The 19,171-nt window shown below is 37.6% G+C and overlaps 1 protein-coding gene across 2 annotated transcripts; it reads left to right on the plus strand.

The window, feature by feature from the left end:
- Positions 1 to 2,897: 2,897 nt before the first annotated feature.
- Positions 2,898 to 18,332, plus strand: LOC108883266 (macrophage mannose receptor 1). 2 transcript variants are annotated; one of them, XM_018676202.2, is made up of 32 exons: positions 2,898 to 3,015; positions 3,322 to 3,684; positions 4,093 to 4,263; positions 4,461 to 4,616; positions 4,834 to 4,956; positions 5,225 to 5,362; positions 5,481 to 5,660; positions 6,452 to 6,606; positions 7,233 to 7,346; positions 7,678 to 7,793; positions 7,959 to 8,107; positions 8,206 to 8,405; positions 8,559 to 8,680; positions 8,891 to 8,963; positions 9,086 to 9,239; positions 9,424 to 9,462; positions 9,688 to 9,851; positions 9,959 to 10,020; positions 10,519 to 10,619; positions 10,788 to 10,930; positions 11,172 to 11,277; positions 11,699 to 11,826; positions 11,981 to 12,010; positions 12,187 to 12,237; positions 12,556 to 12,658; positions 13,160 to 13,392; positions 14,318 to 14,483; positions 14,597 to 14,764; positions 14,851 to 14,967; positions 15,269 to 15,427; positions 16,256 to 16,285; positions 16,381 to 18,332. In XM_018676202.2, the coding sequence occupies exons 1-32, from the start codon at positions 2,925 to 2,927 to the stop codon at positions 16,641 to 16,643; spliced, it is 4,368 nt and encodes a 1,455-aa protein (XP_018531718.1). In that variant the 5' UTR covers positions 2,898 to 2,924; the 3' UTR covers positions 16,644 to 18,332. The 2 variants fall into 2 exon arrangements, with proteins under 2 accessions (XP_018531718.1, XP_018531719.1); XM_018676203.2 differs by having other exon boundaries at positions 11,984 to 12,010.
- Positions 18,333 to 19,171: the final 839 nt, after the last annotated feature.

Below are 19,171 nucleotides of genomic sequence, written 5' to 3' on the forward strand. Positions count from 1 at the left end.
TTTCAGCTCAGTGTGAGTCTATACTGCGTTTTACTGTCATTTACAGTTGCGTTTCTGTCCTTGCCTCCTGTTTTACATGTGCCTCTGCTCAGTGTGTATGTGCAAAGAAGCAGGAGAGACAGGTTGACAACTTGTTATGTTAAGAGCAAGAACAGCTCAAGAAGCATTAGAAACCTCTTCAATATCATAGGACAGATGTTGACCCCAGACATCTGAATGTCAGGACAATATATACGCCTTTTTTTTTTAAACAAATTCAGTCTGACAATGGTGGCTCTGCTGCTGATGACAGGGAAGTGAGCCCTAGTCCTCTCCCCCTAGTCCTCATTATTAGTAATAATGCAGTGTAGTGTAATGCATTCAGGCACAGTATAGCCTTCTCTCACAGCAGACACAGGTCATAGCAGGAAAAGCACACGTGTTACTCAGAATATTAATAATGGTTGCCTTGCTTTTAAGTAAGCCACTTCCAGGCTCCTGGTATTGTGTGAGCCTGCTGAATGACGTGGCTTTGCACCTATCTGAACTCTTTAACATTGTTGGCTACACCTGTGCTTTCCCTCCTATTCCTTACAAAATTCACATTGAAAGGAAGGCCTTTTGAGTTTAGGTCACCCCTGTTTAGCCAACACTCAGAACCTAATACAATAACTGTAGTTAAATGTAAGATGAACATATAAATTCACCTCAGGTCACAGTTAAGCTCACATAGAGTAACTGTTCCATCGGATGAGCATGAGACAGACGGATGACTAAAAAAGACTGTTGAAATGCACTGGGATATGACTCATATAAAAAATCTGCTGCTCTAACTGACTGTTCTAAGAATAAGTGTCAACACACATTAAGTGTGATTTCTCCTTGTTATTCATCGCTGACTTTTTATTTACTCAAGCAAAATGATATTGATTGACATTACCAGTACAATACCAGTACAAAGCAAAGCTAGATTTTATAGTTCCAGTTGTAACTTTTTCATCAAACCTATTCTCAGCTGTTGGACTGGTTGCTTCCTATCACACAGGTGGAGAAGGCCTTTACAGGACTGCAACTTTTAACCAAGGATACTCTGCAACAAGAGACAGTATGGTGAAACACATTTCTTGGAGAGTCAGGCCAAGACCAGCCGTCTGAGTTTATCTGCCTGGTCTGTTTGCCTTTTTACCACTCTGCTGAGTAGTATTCTAGAGTCCAACCATTCAATTATCAAACAAAACATTACATGAAACACAACAGTGACTAATGTCAAAATCAAGCCTCTTATCACATATCTCAGATTTGCCTCAGGGGGCTTTACAATCTGTACAACACAAGACCCTCTGTCTCTCTGTCTGATCTAGGAATTGTATTCTCTGAAATTATTTACAGAAGTTGGCACCTGATGTCCATCAGTTCTTAAGAAGTTTGAATACGTCCATAAGAGCAAAAGACAGGAACTGATCATCAGCATTATGGTGGCTTCCTTTTAGTAAATATTGCACAATACTTTTAATTCTATCAACCAAAACACACTCTTCTCTAGAAATCACTGCTTCTCGGCACTGCTAACCACAACTTGAGTCACTTTTGTTTTTGCCAGTCTTTACATATGGTGGTGAAGTGATAGTGATAATGATCTCCCCAAGGGGCAAGGTTTAACTTTGTTGACAATTTCTTCTTTAAAGAGGCTCTGTATTAATATTTGTAGCTTGTTTAATATTTTTGATCATTTCTGAGCCTAGGCTGTATCTGAGATCACTACTCATGTACTATATTGTGCTTTATATTTAGTGTCTGCCAATAATTGAGTGTCCACATTCTAGGTGTGTAACTTTATCCAGTATACAGTGCCCTCCAAAATTTCACAATGGGATGAAAACATTTAGTGTTTAGTCACGATTTAGTGTCTATGTCTGAGAATCTGTTCAAAGTCATCCTCTACAATAGGAGAAATACAGTAGGTAAATACAGACTCATTTTAATTTAACATGTTACTTCTATAAGGTGTTTTTTATTGTGTCATCCTTGACATTTTTGTAGTTGTGTGATTTGATATCTTTATATTCTTCCCATACTCTTAAATAAACTAAGTAATTCATATTTCCTCGAAAAATAACTGATTCCTCTGTACCTGTATCTTCATTATCATTTTAATTTCCCAGTTTGGATGATGAACTTTGACTGACCCATCTTGTCCTGTATTGAAGTTTCCTTTATGAACTTACATTTTTCCATTTTATTCTACTGACAGATTTTCCATCAGTTACTGATGGTTTCATTTTTCGGACTTACTTTTGATTGGTTGTTACAGTCTGGGGCTCTGTGAGGAGATTGTTTCATGTTGAGTTTTATGCCGTTTATGACAACAATCCATAACAGAAATGTTGCATTTTCCATAGACTTAGTGCTGACAATGAGTGAGAATCAAACTTTTGGCTGCATTATTCAATTTCTTTTGTATCTCTGTCTACCAGCTGTGCGTTCGATACCACATGAATAACATCTGGAAAAACTGGTTGTTACTTTAATGGAAAATAAGAGGTGTTTTAATAAACAATCAAAAGATTAAAACCATTCCTGATGTGTCTTTCACATTAGGTCACATGTTCTACTAGCTGGCATTAGAGTGCTCACCTACTGTACTACTTGCACTTCCTGTTTTCTACAGACTGGTTATCATGAAATGACACACATCCACTTAAGAAATGTAGTAACATGTTAGTACTGTAAACAGCCGAGTGTGCAAGCATCAGCATTCGGTGGTTCATCCTTCCCTGTTCATCTTTAGTCATGTCTCTGACATGATGATGATTCATTACAAATGAATTAAAAAAAATAAAAAGGTTAGAATGAATTGACATAGCAGGATGTGTCTGTGCTATATAAAGTCTCTCCTTTCCATGATCATTCACACAAGTCTCACATCCTTGTCAAACAATGCAGGGATGAGAAATTTTAGAAAAATGCAAACAATTAAGATAACTTGGGCAGCCTTTGTGCTCCTCATCCAAACATTACAATGTTTGGCTTCAGATGGTACAGTATTCTGACTTTTAATTTTATGCTTCTTTTTTTATTTTTAGTGTGTAGATATGTCATGCGTACTGTATGATATGTATGTCTGATATGTATATCTGTATGTCAGACTGTGTCAGTGTCAGTGTGATCCCTATGTTATTCTGTTTTTGTAAATATGTGAACAATATATACAATATATGTGAATATATAATGCAAAATCAAATTAGACACAGTTGAAACAAACTCATACTGTTGTTGAGAGGATTTTCTGTGCATTCTATCACAGAGCTGTGTACTGATAATTTGAACAATCTTTCCCTGCAGATTCATCATTTGAACTAACTAACAAGGCCACTGGTTTTTGTTTGGTTAATACACATGGTTTCTGCACTTCTGTTCGCTGGACAACTGGTGACCGACTTATGGTTGACTTCTGGAATGTGTACAAGTGCCTGGGAGCCCAGGGGAAGAGTGTGGGAAGTGGAGTGACCCTCTACGACTGTGACGAAAAGAGCGAACTCCAAAAGTGGGAATGCAGGAATGGAACGCTGCTCGCTCTCAAAGGCCAAGAGCTCTACATTGAAATCACTACAGATAACACGGCCGTTCTCTCCAGAACAACAGGGCCCAATAACCACCTCACAATTCAAGGGACGTCTGTTGGTGCTTGCACAAGAACATACAGAGGTACAGTACAGTAACTCATAATCATTCTTAAAGAACTTTGAGTACAAAACAGGAACAATTAAGAAATCATATTTCAAAACATGTAGGGTTATATATTAAATACTATTTTTAGACTTACAGTATATGCTAGCTTCAGCCAGCAAGAAGGAACCTGTTACTTTACCTGGTAATTTACTCCACATGTGCCAAACAGTCAAAATCTTTAGGGTAAAACTTAAGGTGGACAATAATTCAGATTTTGGAGTTATTTTCTTATCTGAAGGATTCCACTACACATTTTCACACTTTACCATCATAAGCTGTGATGTGGTGTGTCATGTGTGCTTATAAAAATGACTACAGGTACAGCTCTTCTCAAACCAATTAAGCCATTTTTAATGTTCTTTCTTTGTTGTTTGGGGCTTTCAGAATTTTACACCATCGGAGGAAATGCACACGGTCGAACCTGCATGTTTCCCTTCTTGTACAAAGACAAGTGGTACGAAGACTGCACTACGTTTGATTCCTCAACAGCGCGTCCATGGTGTGCAGTTGAAACAAAATTCGAACATGAACTCTGGGGCTACTGCCCAACTAACTGTGAGTATTGCCTGTGAGGGTATATTTACAATGCCTATGGGAAGGCTTTAAGGATAAGGGCATCATTTGATTTCTGACCCATTTTATTTCTGATTACATTTCATTAAGCCTGTAACAAAACACGAGGAGGCATAAAAGTGCAACATGATATTACATTTCCAAATGCATTACTATTGTTTTATATGTATATTTCATAGCCAAAGAACACTGGAAGAAACACATCACAACAGGAGTATATTACCAACTCAACATACAATCAGCTCTGACTTGGACAGAGGCTGAAGCCAGCTGCAAACAGCAGAGCGCCTCACTGCTCAGCATCACCGATCCTCACGAGCAGGCTTATGTGTCAGGTAAGATGACACTGACTCTGTGCTGAATGTATTGGTAAAGAAAGCATGTGTTAACCTACTGAAAACATCCATCATTCATAATTTCTTCCACACATAAAGGCGATCCAGTCTGTAAAATCCATGGATACTTTTTCTGTTACAACAATAAGTATGTAAGCCTTATTACATGTTCTTGTCATTTTTGTTTCTTGTGACTTTTTAAAACACACACTCACAGCACTATTAGCAGCAGAGGGAAGGGGACAGGGGGACAAGCTTTGGTCTGGACTGGCCATGGATCAAGAACATGGCTGGCAGTGGTCTAACGGGCAGCCTTACCGTTATCTGAATTGGGACTCAGGTAGGTTTTATTTCTAGTTCAATACTAAAAAAATTTAAGTCAGATTTCTTCCTTTGTTCCTACTTTTCATAACTCTACTTCTTTTTATTGTTGCTTTGACCGGTAATATCTTTGCTATTTGTTTTGCAATTCTTGTTTAAGCCTCTCTTTTCAGCAGTAATGATTTCCTTTGATAACATTAGAATTTGTATAACAGGTAAAATTAGTGTGAATTTAAATTCATGAAGTCTGTGTTGTCATGTCAAGTTTAACCTTTGTCTTGTTTTAGGACATCCACTTGGTAAACCTGGACACAGCTGTGGAATAATTGATGGTGATGTGCAGTACTCCTGGCAAAGTTCAACATGCACCAAGAAACTGGGCTACATCTGCAACAGTGACGGAACTGTGGCTCCTCCCACTGAAGGTAAAGAAAAGATCTTTTCTAACAAAGCTGTTCTCCAGTTAGTGTATTACTATTTTGTCCTTTGTTAATTATATAATTTGTCACTCAGTCCCTATTTTTTTGTTCATTTCATGATCAGCTGCTGAGACAGGATTTTGCTCAGCACCTTGGATTCCCTACAATGGCCACTGCTTCCACCTTAATCGCACCAAGAAAACATGGTCTGATGCTCAGAGAGCCTGCCACATGGAAGGAGGGGACCTAGTCAGCATCCGCAATGTGGAGGACCAGGGCTTTGTCATCTCTCAACTGGGATATGGTATGTGAAGACTATAATAGATAACGAATTATGAAAGAAGTCTTTACGTTAAACAACACACCTTTGAGCCCAATGGCCTGTCCTCTGGTGCCACCCGGAGGCAAAACTTTACATAATTTGCCCCTCTAATGGTTACTTTCACACCTGCCAGTGACTGATTGAGAGGATCTTCTGAACATACAATCTGATTAACAACGTTCTGCCATTTTGAAAAGGTTGGAAGTTGTCGCTTAAAAATACTTAAAAAACGTGTTGTGTAAAGTGTGTCTGAGTAGTAATGGTTTGAATGCAACTGTCCTAAAATATCAGCTTTCTAAATGCAAAGAGCAGTTACATTTGAAACATGACTTTGAAACGTGACTGTGTCAAATGAGGAAAGACGGTCTTGCATTTCTAGCCAATCCAAGCAAATCACAAAAGGAGCATCATAATGTCACTTTCTTTCCCGTCAAAAACGGATGTTTATTCACAGCTTGTGCAGACACTTTACAAGAGGGGAGGCTGATTGGTGGGATGAGGGTGAAAAGTTCAATGAAGAACGCACAGGTTTTTTGTGCCCTCTGCTGGTTATACTGGTGTACATAGTCGAATTAACTTCAAACCTTGTGATCGCGCAAAGTGAGAAATTTCCAGCAAGTGGTCACCTGACCTTGTAGCTCCAGTCAATTTATCAACATGTGTAATACGTGACACGATGGGCAAGCTGCTTGTTTCCATCGCTGTTGTGCAATAAAAAACTATTCCATTATGGTGGTTGACAGAAAGATTATTTTTTCTGTCCATGTCTGCAGGATCCACTGATGAGCTTTGGATTGGTCTGAATGACAGGAGGACAGAGAAGCTGTTTGATTGGAGTGACCACTCTACTGTCAGCTTCACTAGCTGGGCATATGGGGAACCATCTCTATCCGCTGATGCAGAAGACTGTGTTCTCATTAATGGAGAGGTAAGGTACATCATGTGGGTATGGGTACGGTTCAGTGACAAAAACTGACCTGCTTCAGTCATCAAAACAGAAAGCTGTGTGGTTACAAATCACCGTGATATACAGAGAAATTCCAGCTGTGTGGCAACAGCCCTGGGCAGGCCCTTTCCTGTTTCAACACAGTTAACACCCCTGTGTAAAAAGCAACATCACAAAGGCACGGTTTTCTGAGTTTGCTGGAGAAGATGTTAACGGACCTGCACAACGCCCTGAGTTCAGCCCTTACTGAACTGGGCCAAAAGTGAGTGGAGCCTTATCACCCAACATCAGTGGGGGACCTCACTAATGGTCTTGTGGCTGAATTAGAACAAATCCCTGCAAAATCATGTAGACAGCCTTTCCAGAAGAGAGACAGCTGTTCCAGTATCATTTTGGAATGAAATACTCAATCACATCACATCAATCAGGTGTAAGGTCTGGGTCTACATACTTCTGGCCACACAATCTATTATATATGTTTATATCCATGATAATAAATTTGCATAGGTTAAAGGCTAGAGGCTTCTTGTTTGACGTCCTACTGTGCATTGTGTTTACCTATGTGTTAGTACAGCGATAAAAATTCCACCGCAATTTTTTTCTTACAGAATGGGAACTGGGCTGACCGTGTATGTAACGAGAAACATGGCTTCATTTGTATGAAGACGAGCGCCTCTGAACCTTCTGGAGGAGAAGTGGATCAGAACGTAGGCTGCAAAACGGTGCGTGAACTTCACTTCCTCCAACTTATGAAAAATGTTTGCCTTCAGTTTAAAATGCTTGATTCATGTTTCCTTTATATGGTATTATGGGCAAAGTCGAGTTGAATAAATTCAGTATTAGTTTATATGGAAAGCAAAACCTACTGAAACTTACCTACTCTTACCTGGTATGTGGATTAAAAAGAGACACAATTTCATTGTGGCTATAGATCATCCAGACTGGATACAGTATATTATGCTGTTTTACTTCTTGCAAACTCATAATGATGAATTACACTAAAATAGGACAGATAGCTCATGAAGTTTTCCCATTTTTGCTTTCCCTGTCCAGGGTTGGAAAAGACATGGCTCATACTGCTACTTTGTGGGGACAGCGACAAAGACGTTTGATGAAGCTAAAGAGGACTGCAAGAGTTCAGACTCCTACTTGGCAGATGTTTCAACGGGGTAAAAACATACCGTATATTTTGACTGCAAACACTCTGGACATATTAAACATGACCATGCTAGATTTTAGAGGTTCAGGTTTTAAAAAATGAATGCACTTGTGTGACTGAGCTTCATTAATTTATATGAGAAATCCTGTCATTTTATTTCTGTAAATATTTCCAGGGTGGATAATGCATTCCTTGTCAGCCTGGTGGGCTTGAGGCCAGAGAAATACTTCTGGATCGGGCTCTCAAACCAGAGAGACATTGATCAGTTTGTGTGGACCAACACAGACACAGTGAGGTTTACTCACTGGAACACTGGAATGCCAGGTACAGAAAAAAGAAAAGTGAACTTCCCTCTGTAAGATGTGTTTTTTCAAAGTGGCTTCAGCACTGACAGCTGACAGTTTCTCCCTCAACAACACAAGGTCACAATCAGGGCTGCGTTGCCATGACAACGGGGATTTTGGCTGGCCTCTGGGATGTGTTGCCCTGCACCAATAGAGAGAAATACATCTGCAAACACCAGGCAGAGGGGGCAGTTTTAACCCCTGCCCCACCAACTGTTTCCCCTCCCAAATGTGCGGATGGCTGGACTGAACTGGGATCAAGACACTACTGCTATAAGGTAAGAAGTGATACACGCGTGCATTTCTGACATACAGTACACTGCACCTAAAAGAATACCCCATGTCTCTCTATCTGATTTCATTTCTCATACTGAGGCAGAAAACAGATAAAAACTTTAAATCTTAGTCAAACTTCTTGCCTTGTGTTTAAGTTCTTTCAAGAGTCATCCTCAAAGAAGAGGACCTGGTATGAGGCCAGAGATTACTGCAGGGCCATCGGAGGAGACCTCCTAAGCATCCACAGCGCAGTTGAGCAACGAATGCTACCAGATCGGTACAGTATGACCTGGTCTCATTCATTTAGGGCAGCCCTCGACAATACCTACTGTAAAAGACATCCTTCTTTTCAGTCTAAATTACACATTAGCTGCATAAAAGAAGACCATTCTCATTATTTCTAGACACTCTGCATTTGTTGTGGTATTCAATCATTTGCTTTTTACATTACATATGTAAGCCATTAATATGAGTTTGTCCATTACAGCTATGGGACAGCCTGGATTGGACTTAGTGCCCCTGACCCAGTCACTGGTTACGTATGGAGCGATAGATCCCCAGTGAGTTAAAAGTTCTCTCTTTCTCCAGTAATTAAGTAAATCATTTTTAGTTTATGTGGCTCAATCATGTGAAAATAAATCCATTTGTCATTTCATGATTTCTTATTTGCTTTTGCTTACAGGTAAATTTCCAACACTGGAGCAGTGGAGAGCCAAACAACCAAAATAATGCAGAATCTTGTGCTGAATTCATTGGCCATAAGAGGGACTGGAGCGGGTCTTGGAACGATGAACAATGTGAGAAATACAATGGATGGCTTTGTCAGATCCGTGCAGGTAAAGCATGGTCATTTGATTACATTGGTTTCAAAGAAAAACATGTTATTTCTGTTTATTCACATTTGCTGTTGAGTGACTTGAGTGACTGAGGTGACTGGTCTCAACAACATCTGGTGTCCACCATCACCTCAATACTGTGTTCTAAATGTAACTATCTAATCTACTGTCTATGTCCTTACAGGAAAGACACCAAAGCCGCCTCCAGACCCTGTCAAACCTAGTAAGTAAGCTATTCCATACACCTATTAGACTTTAAGTATGAGGTCTTGGTGACATTAACTTAGCTTTTCTCTCTGAAGGGTGGGCCTCGTGATTTTTAGCACTGCACACTTACCGCATGTTTGTAAATTAAAATAGCCATTAGACCCTATAGTGAAAGCAACTAAAAAAATCTGAAATTACTCACACACTGAAGATATATTACATATTTCTAATGTGTTTTCAGACTACAATGAGACCTCAGATGGGTGGCTGGAATGGAATGGAAATCAGTATTATATTAATACAAGACGGATGGCCATGGAAGCAGCTCGTCACTTCTGCAAACAGAAGCATGGTGACTTGGTGACTATCGACAGTGATGCTGAAAGTGTCTTTTTATGGAAACAGGTGAGCATTAACATTTATACCGCATTACCTGAATGGCTTTTAACTATGGGAATAACTGAAATGTGAGTATGACTGGTTTTACCATATTCCTCTGTCTCTGTGTGAAGATATCCAAACTTTATGGGTCTTTCTGGATAGGCCTGACTGTGGATCTTGATGGATCATTTTCGTGAGTATGAAATAAATGCAAATGAAAAAAAATCAGAAATATTGAAAAAAAGTCTGACTTTATAGGTGCAAAGTAATTTACAAAGTAATGACTACGCATATTTAATGTATATGACATTTCTTTCTGTAATTTCCTCATGCAATTTTAAAATATGCACTGGTGCAAGCTTGGCCTGATCTATTGGAAATACTGTACTATCTCCAGTATTTCTTTGTCCAAGCATCAGAAATATGTTCAATTTTCTGCTCTGAGAATAGTTTATCAGTGGCCCAAAGGTAAAATTGCAGGTTCCAGTATTACCATTGAAGAAATTAAAGTCTGCAACAACATTTGGTTGATTCTATATCCTCTGATATAAATGTCAGGGAGGTACAGATGAATAAACATAATGCAGTTTTGGCCTTTAATTTGAATCTGTAAGCTATTATGCTAGTTATATTTTCAAAATGAGTTGTTTTTAGTATAAAATTTCAGTTGATTTGTTTGTGTTACATTCAGGTGGATGGATGGTTCTCAAGTGGTGTTTCAAAAGTGGTATGAAGGTCAGCCTGATTTCAAGAATTATGATGAGAACTGTGTTGTCATGGAGCAATATACTGGTGAGTAAACTATAATATGAAAAAATGGAAATAGAATCAAAAACAGTGTTTGATTCTGCGAAATCTTACAAGATTATAACTTTAACTCCATATTTGATGCTTAATTTAAAAATGTATATTGTACTGAATAGATGTGTGTTGATTTTAATATCTTGGACTGGTTCACAGGGTTCTGGCATGATTATAACTGTGGCTTCGAGCACCGGTCAATTTGTAAACGTAATGGCTCACCACCTGCCAACACCACTGTAGCACCAACAGTTCCCCCCAAAGGTGGCTGCCTACCACACTGGAAAAAAATTAACTCCAAGGTCAGAGGTCTTTTTAACCTTTATATATGTTTTGTGTTGAAAGTACGGGAATGAAACGAGAGAACAGTGCTTGCAATGACACGGGCCTTTGATTTGACAATACTTCTAAATCTTTCAAGTATTGATCTTATACAGTATAAATTCTGCATGTAATTCCCTTTTAAGACAATGTCTGAGTGGCTGTATATATGTATATGGTATATTTCAGGAGTTGTAAATCAGCTTATCATTTTTCACCTAGTGTTACTCCATCATAAACAACCAGAAATTAACATGGGATGGAGCAAGGAAACAATGCCAAGGAATGGGTGGAAACTTGGCTTCTATTCCTTCCAGACATGTGAATGGTTTGTTTCACTTTTTTTTTTTCAATAAAATACTGATTGATCATCTTGACTACTTCTCCTGTTCAGGGTGTATTCTCAGGTCCATTTATGGCAGCGCCCTCGGACAGCAGACAAGAAAGATACACTGGTAGCTGAGCCTACATTGGATTCTTTTACTTACTTACTTCTTTTATACATGAGACAATGGATTTAAATGTATGGCTTGTGGTAGTGAGGTATTAAGGCTTCAATAATCTGATTATTTCAAAACTGTTTTATTAGGGAAACCATTTTAAAACACAAAGACAAATCTAAAGCCCTGCTAGCAGCCTGCAGTAGTGCAGTACACCTCCAAGAATCACGGAGAAAGCAAAGTGTATTGTGTTTCAGGTAAAACTGGAGGGAAAAAATCTAAACTTTAAATCACTGTTCAAATTTTCAGCATTTTTGACATCTGAGATGGCTGCCGCGCCAACTACAGACCTATGGATTGGTTTGCATAGTTTCCATCAAGGTAAATTTTTATGGACTGATGGGCGACAAAGGTCATATGTCAACATGGATTTCAAGGTAAGTGGACACAGTCTGAATTGAATTTTACATTGTCAAGCAAGTGGATTGTGTAGCACTCCTGATTATTTATTTGTGTGTGTGTGTATGTAAAAATGTGCTTCTTTGTTTCTCCATTGTCTGTTGTCTCACATTTTAAACCCTGGGCCATCAGCAGATGCTTTTGCGAGGGTACAGGCCTATGGTAATGTTCAAATTTGATTTCACTTCAGGCATACATGTGTACAACAGCATACTGTACAACAAGTAGACACAATCAATGTTTATTAATTATTGTGAGGAGTAATATGCAGTTGTATTAGTTATGACCATATTTTTCTGGATTTATAAAACTTTCTAATCCCTGGGTTTACATTGCAGCATTTCAGAAGGTTTCGAGAGCATTTTAGCTTCTACGATCATTTGCAAGAGGTAAGAAGTTCCTAGAATTTAGAAAATTACTGTACACTTTGTGATCAGACAACAAAGCTTCAGAAAGTGTAATTTGTTGTGCAGCAGACCCTACCCTGAGTACCGAGCACTGAACATCACTACTGTGTTTCTTTAGAAAAAAATGTTGTAACATTTCTTTATTTTACATGGCTAAAGCAAACAAGAATGTAACTATTATTGCTATTAGAAGTATGCTGTATTATCAAACTGAAAATGTATTGTGAGGCCTTCATAATTACATTGGATGATAACACAGTATTCTCCTTTTCTCACCGTTTCCTCTCTTTGCCTCCCCAGGACAAATGTGTTGTGATCAACACCAATCCTCTCCTTGGTATTGGTAAATGGATACCTAAGTCCTGCAATGACACCAATGGATTTATCTGTCTTCGAAATGTTGGTGAGTTAGTCTCTACCCAAGCAAAACAGTCATGTGGTGGCATATCAAAGATTTTAAACCCCTAATGAATTCATAATTCCAGATTAACTGATCTAATAGATGGGCTACTGCTTCTGCCACCTACCAACTTCAGTTAGGGCCCGATCAGTCCCCTTTTCACTCGTTCACTTTCTGCCTCCCCAAAAAATGAAAACTCAGCTATAATTTATTTAAGTTACTGCATAAAAAAGAACAAGTACTTTACAAAGAGCTTCAGTGTGATATTTTCATAATTTAAATTCAAAGTTAATTCTACATTTAACAGCATTACCACCAAACTGGCTGATAATTTGCTGTGTGACTTTTCATTATTGTAATCAATATTGATATTGATATGAGTGAGCAATTGCATTCATTTGGGGAAACTGTAATTGAATAATAACTTGTAACCCTCCATACAACAGCTCTTGAGCTTAAGTTAAATGGAAAAGCTAAATTTCTTTCCATCCTTCCCCTACACAGATCCAGCTTTCCCAGACTCCCCTGAACCAACAGTTCCTACCAACTATGTCAAAATGGTTAATGACTCCATCAAGGTTGTTACTCAGCCAATGACCTGGAATGATGCCAAGAAGTACTGTGAACATGATAGTGCCAACCTGGCTAGCCTGCGAAATGACTGGTCACAGGTCTACATTGAGCTGATGGCTTTGAATCTCAAAGCTCCTCTGTGGATTGGACTGAACAAAGTGCAGGTAAAGGACACAAAGCCTCTAAAATAGTACCATGTTACAGCACTATATTTATCCATGAAGGGAACATGAAAGGACACTGGCACTTTGTACATTAACTGGCTATACATTAAGCTATTTCCACATGTTCCTATTTTCTGCCCCAGTTACCATTTTGGTACTATGAAAATGACCAAAACATGTTACCACACCTTGTTTTAGTCTTTATATCTTCATGTCCATTAGTGGTAGAGACTTCAAATCCTGGCACAAAGTAAACAGATTGTATTTGAAGAGAAAATAATGACTGATATCATATGAGTGGATCTTTCAAATCTAGGTACTTATAGAAGATCAACAGGCACGAACAAGTACAAACATTTCATGGTCAACATGTCGTCCACCCTACAAAGTTTGGCAAGGCTAGGAATTATAATTTTCAAGATATTAATACCCAGACATGGCTTCCCAGATAAGGTGTTTTTGAGAGAACATTAAAAAAAATATCAAGGGCCAAAAAAAAGAGAAAACGTTGGAATTGAACATCCTCACTATGACGCAGCAACAACATGCTGATGTGTAGTATTGTATAATGCATGCTAACATTTGTTAATTATGACCACACAAAGTACAGCACAAGTACACACAAGTTATAATTCTTCTTTGTGAGGGACCAGGAACATCAGCACAAAGTTCAATGGCAATCCATCCACTGTCCATGTTGAAACATTTCAGTAAAACCCAGTAATAAGCCAATGGTGGCACAAGAGGAGAAGTCAGAAAGTCATATATAAAAGTCCACACAGGCCAACATTTCCAACACACTGCTAAATGTGGCTAAAAAAGTTAATCAGTTTCTGCCTTAAAAATAACAAAGATTGCAGATTTTCTTGAAAACAAAAAGTAGAATAATAAAACTGAGTGTAGTCTGATAAATCTTTGCTTTCAGACCAATGGCTACTTCAGATTTATTGATGGATGGCAAATGAGATTTACGCGCTGGGGTCGAAATGAACCAAGCAGAGACCGACCTTGTGTCTACGTAGATAATGATGGAAAATGGAAGACTGCTTACTGCAACGAGACCATGAACAGTGTTTGTATGAAGTCTACAGGTATGACCATTAACATTCATTCGTTACTCTGAATGTTCATCTGTAGCCATTTAAAATAGGATAATTTAAATACACTTTATATTTTAATGTGTCATTCTCACTCTCATCCACAGATGTGCCACCGACAGAGTCAAGTCTTTATCCAGGAATTTGCCCTGAAGACCCAAGTTCATTGAGCCCAAATCAGAATTATTTCTGGCAACCATTTAAGGGTTATTGCTACATATTTTTCACAGAGGAACTACGGTGGTCAGATGCAGCTGCTAGCTGTGCACGACATGGTAAGTGTTTTCTGTGAGAGATATTTTTTTTAGGCAATGAAAAGTCTTGTAGCTTTCTCTAATGACTAATGTTTTGTTTTATAAAGGTGGGTCATTAGCCAGCATTGAAGATCCCTCTGAGCAGGAATTCATTGAAAGTAATGTGGGAATATATAAAGACAGCCACTCTTCTTTCTGGCTCGGCTTGTATAAAAGTCACAAAGGTACAGTCACATTGTCTGCTCTCACATGAAAAGAAATATTCAGCTACAGGGAATACACCATACAAAAAGAAAAACTATACTTGGTGAGAACTAATAAAGAGAAATACAAACATGTAAGGTTATTTTTGGAAATGTAATAGTTTTAAATTAACATTTTTTTACTGTGTTTCTTTTCATTATGTTTTTTAAAAAAAATCATTTTATATCTTTTTATTATTTTTAATTTTTAAAAAAATCTTTTAAAAAACATCTCATATTAGAAGAAACTGCACAAGCAAAACCTGAATCTTTGTGTCTCCAGAGGAGTGGTTGTGGTTGGACAGAACAGTCATGGACTACACTAACTGGGAGGAAGGTGAACCTGATTCTGAGACCCATGGAGCAATTACTACATCAGATGGAAAATGGAAGACAGGCACATATTGGTATCGTAAACCCTACATCTGCAAAACAGCCAAAGGTAAAGTAATTCTTCTTATGTGGAGTTTGAATTGTTGTGATGTTTTTTTTATAGTGATCATATAACACAAGATATCTGTCTTTTAGAGGACTGTGTCAGATTAGACAGTCACAGTGTTTCCTGTCTTGCATTAAGCACTTTACTAATCCCTTACAGTATACTGTAAGTGCCTGGGACAAACTTCACTGTTTTTAAACCTGTGTACACATTAAACATTAATCTAATGAATGAAAGTGGACCTAGACCAATTAATTGTTACTCTGAAATTAAGGTGGTTCTGTTCAGGGTTTCTGCCTCTTTAAAGGAAGTTGTTTCCTTGCCACTATTGCCAATTGTTTTCTCATGGTGGAAATTATCAGGTTTCTGTAAAAATTATATTACAAAGTGTGACCTATTCTTCTGCTATGATTTGGTGCTAACAAACAGGTAGGTATATGACTATTTTGGCACAATACTCCTGACCTGTGTCTGATAGTCATATAGTTCTAAGTTAACTGAAATGAAACAACAGTTTACAGTTGCACACTAAAATGTGCTCTATGTTCCAATTCACCAACATTACAGACCACTATAGAGGTTGTCAAATTAGATAAGAGTAGAAAAAGGATTCTGACATGACTGTCTGAACGTCATGAGTCTTCTCAGATGCTACACTGGCTGGACTCTTCATGACCCACTACATAGGAACTGTAACACCCAACACTCATATTTGTTCCTATCTGTGAAATTGGAAAATTATCAGGCTAATGTTGCAATGTGTAATTTTGGTGTACTATTGTGAACTTGATTTAAGTGTTATTTGATCACATTTTCCTTCTCTCTCTATAGTATTACCACCAACACCATCACCATCAGTCAGTGAGTAACTTTTTTTAACTTCATTTATTTCACTAAAACATTGTGAGTAATTAATTCTTTTGGCTAATCATCACTTGTTTTTTCAAACTGTACAGAAGTTGGGATTAGTCATCATCAACGTAGCTACATAATTGTGGCAGTTGTGCTGACCATCGCTGGGATCACCGTGGTGGCAATGATTGCCCTCTTTCTCCTCAACAAGTCTGGTCGGCACTTACCCATCCCTGACAAATTAACCACCTTTGACAACCCACTCTTCTTCAGCAATGAGCAGTCCCCCCCTGATGTGGTTGACACAGGTAATTCCACTGGTATGAATGCAGAGGAAGAGAACCCTGAGCCTGTTAAGACTATGTGACTTTGAAAAAAAGAATCTAACAGGACAAGTATTTATCTAGGACTTGAGGTTACCGACTCTTGCATGGCCAGTGATTTCAGTCAGTTCTGAAATGGGAGGAGTTTCAACGAAGCTGGCAATGAGAAAGACTGGTTAATTCAATGTTCTGAGAAGAATTTGACATTCTTTTTTTAAAAAAAACTTTATTATTACTATTAGTATTTGTGTATTTTTTTTTACCTTTGCTACATACTGGCTGCTGTGTAAAGCTAAGAGCTAGAACGTCTAGTTAACAATAAACAAAGCAATATAACAAACATTATTATAACTGCATTTCATTATTTTAACTGTTACACGACACATATCTTTATCTGACTTGAATTTCTAGTCATAAAAACAACATCACTGATGGATATTTTTCATTCACTATCTTTCAGTTTTGTACTGTGACCTCTCAGAAAGGTGACTCCTTTGGTTTTAAGCTAAGTTAGCCTGGCTTTCAGCTGGTGTTTTTCTTATTGTCAACAAATCTAATATAAATATCAAAACCAACATTGGATGTTCAAAACTAAAATGATTTTTTGTTGTTTTGGAGAACGGTAGAGATCTATAGCACAGAGGTGTAATTAATTCAGCTGATCAGCTTTCAGACCACAGATCATGCTTAAAATCACATTCTGCTAAGAGGCTTAATTTATTTAAAGTGGACCAAATTGTCATGAGGTGTATCTGCAGGGGGCCAAAAGGGGAAATATTAAGGCCAGATTGTGCTGAAATACACAAAAAGATTTGACTACATATGAAGGATTACCAAACTCTCAATTCGTATTTGGGGTTTCCCAGTTCCTTTGTCTACTAAGCATTTGTACTTGTACATCTCACCTGTTTGACCTCTTACTCACCACCGGTGTTCTCAGTTCACTTCTCAGATACATAGAGACCACTTCCTCTTTCACACTGCATTCTTTTCAAAATGATACAGATCAATGTTGTTCCATCATTTTAGTCCAGTTGACCAAATCACACTGTCTGTAACTCATTACCAATGAATTCTAACAGTGTATAAACCATTTTCAGTAGAGAACTAATTATCACTGAGTAGAGATTAGTCATCAGGGATGTTTAACATATTATTTCAACATCATACCTCTACACTGAAAAAAACACTTTTAACTGCAATGTCATTTACAAACAATACTTAATAAAATCATGTAAAAGAAAGTGTTTTTGCAAGCCATTCATTAAAAAACAGGCAAAAACTGTAAATGATATTCACTGCAAGATGTTTTTTTTAAACATTGTTTAATCATATATCATTAAGTCATTTTACCACTTCAAAACCTGTCAAATTTGTTGACACATTTTACATATACATTATTTGAAAATAAATTGAATTAAACTCTAAAAAAAGTATTTTTAGAAAATAATTAAACATATTATGAACTGCATAATTATATTTAAGCCTTGCTTAAATAGCTGCATGCTGCCTCTGTGGGCAAAACTACAAAATATATTGATCACTTTTTAATAATGTGTAATATAGTAGACTTTGTGAAATCAAAGTCCTATGCTGCACACAGTATTTTTCATCTTGTGACAATCTGCAATGATATTGTAGCATGTTCCCAGCATGTTTTGAGACAATGTGGTTGTAGACATTAGATTATGTGAAATTGTGTTTTAAATCATTAAAGCTGTTACTTGACTCATGTCAGCAGTGTTATGATTCTTTACATTGTTTCCACAGTTGTTTTTGGTAGTTTACGGTTACTGTTGTGAAGAATAAATATTTGGCACTATGAGTGAAATTATGTGCAGCAATTTTGTCAAATTAAGTTTTCATGATTTTTAATCTTTTTTAAAACATAAAATCTTTAATATATTTATGGTATTTATGCGTTATTCTTTAGATGATAATCTGTAACTTAACAGGGTTGGTTACTATTTTATATGTGATTTTTTAAAATGTTTTTTTTAAAGTTTTTCACTAAATTACAATAATTTCCTTGGTAGAGAGGAGCACTAACTGTAAAATAATGCTGTATTTGTGGTGCAATCAGTAAGCTTTATTTTACAGTTTTTGAGTGTCACAGTATTCTATCATATTTTAACATGTTTTTTTACAAGTGTACCTCAAACAGACTTTTTTTTCTCCTTTTTGGTCATACACGTGAGTCTACTTCTGTCTGTTTTATCTGCAAGCCAAGAGTTAAGGGTGTGGGCCAATGAGAACAGATTTGCAGCACTTCCTCTTTAAGCAGACAACGATTTATTGACCATAACCGTGCATGTGCCTGTCTTATTTTTCTCCATGATTCTCCATGGCCAGTTGTTGTTGGCCACGTATCAGTAGAGGTTTTCTGAAGAAATACCTAACTGCCTGCCTTTTGATTACTTGTTTCCGTGGCTTTGGGGTTTACCACACTGTCTTTAAGAAATTATGTTTATAATATATTACTTTATGGTTTTGCCAAATACATAGTGGAGGAAACTTAAGCACTGCTTGCATTATGTTTACTGGCAATGTTTTTAAGGGTTAAGCTGACTTT

The sequence above is a fragment of the Lates calcarifer genome, linkage group LG4 (assembly GCF_001640805.2).
Source record: "Lates calcarifer isolate ASB-BC8 linkage group LG4, TLL_Latcal_v3, whole genome shotgun sequence".
Lineage (NCBI taxonomy): Eukaryota > Metazoa > Chordata > Actinopteri > Centropomidae > Lates > Lates calcarifer.

What these genes read in the sequence shown, in the direction of transcription:
- LOC108883266 (XM_018676202.2), top strand. Translation starts at nt 2,925, where the DNA reads ATGAGAAATTTTAGAAAAATGCAAACAATTAAGATAACTTGGGCAGCC. An exon ending in ACAATGTTTGGCTTCAGATG is followed by an intron (nt 3,016 to 3,321) that starts GTACAGTATTCT and finishes CTTTCCCTGCAG; the next exon opens with ATTCATCATTTGAACTAACT. An exon ending in TCCTTCCAGACATGTGAATG is followed by an intron (nt 11,278 to 11,698) that starts GTTTGTTTCACT and finishes TCAAATTTTCAG; the next exon opens with CATTTTTGACATCTGAGATG.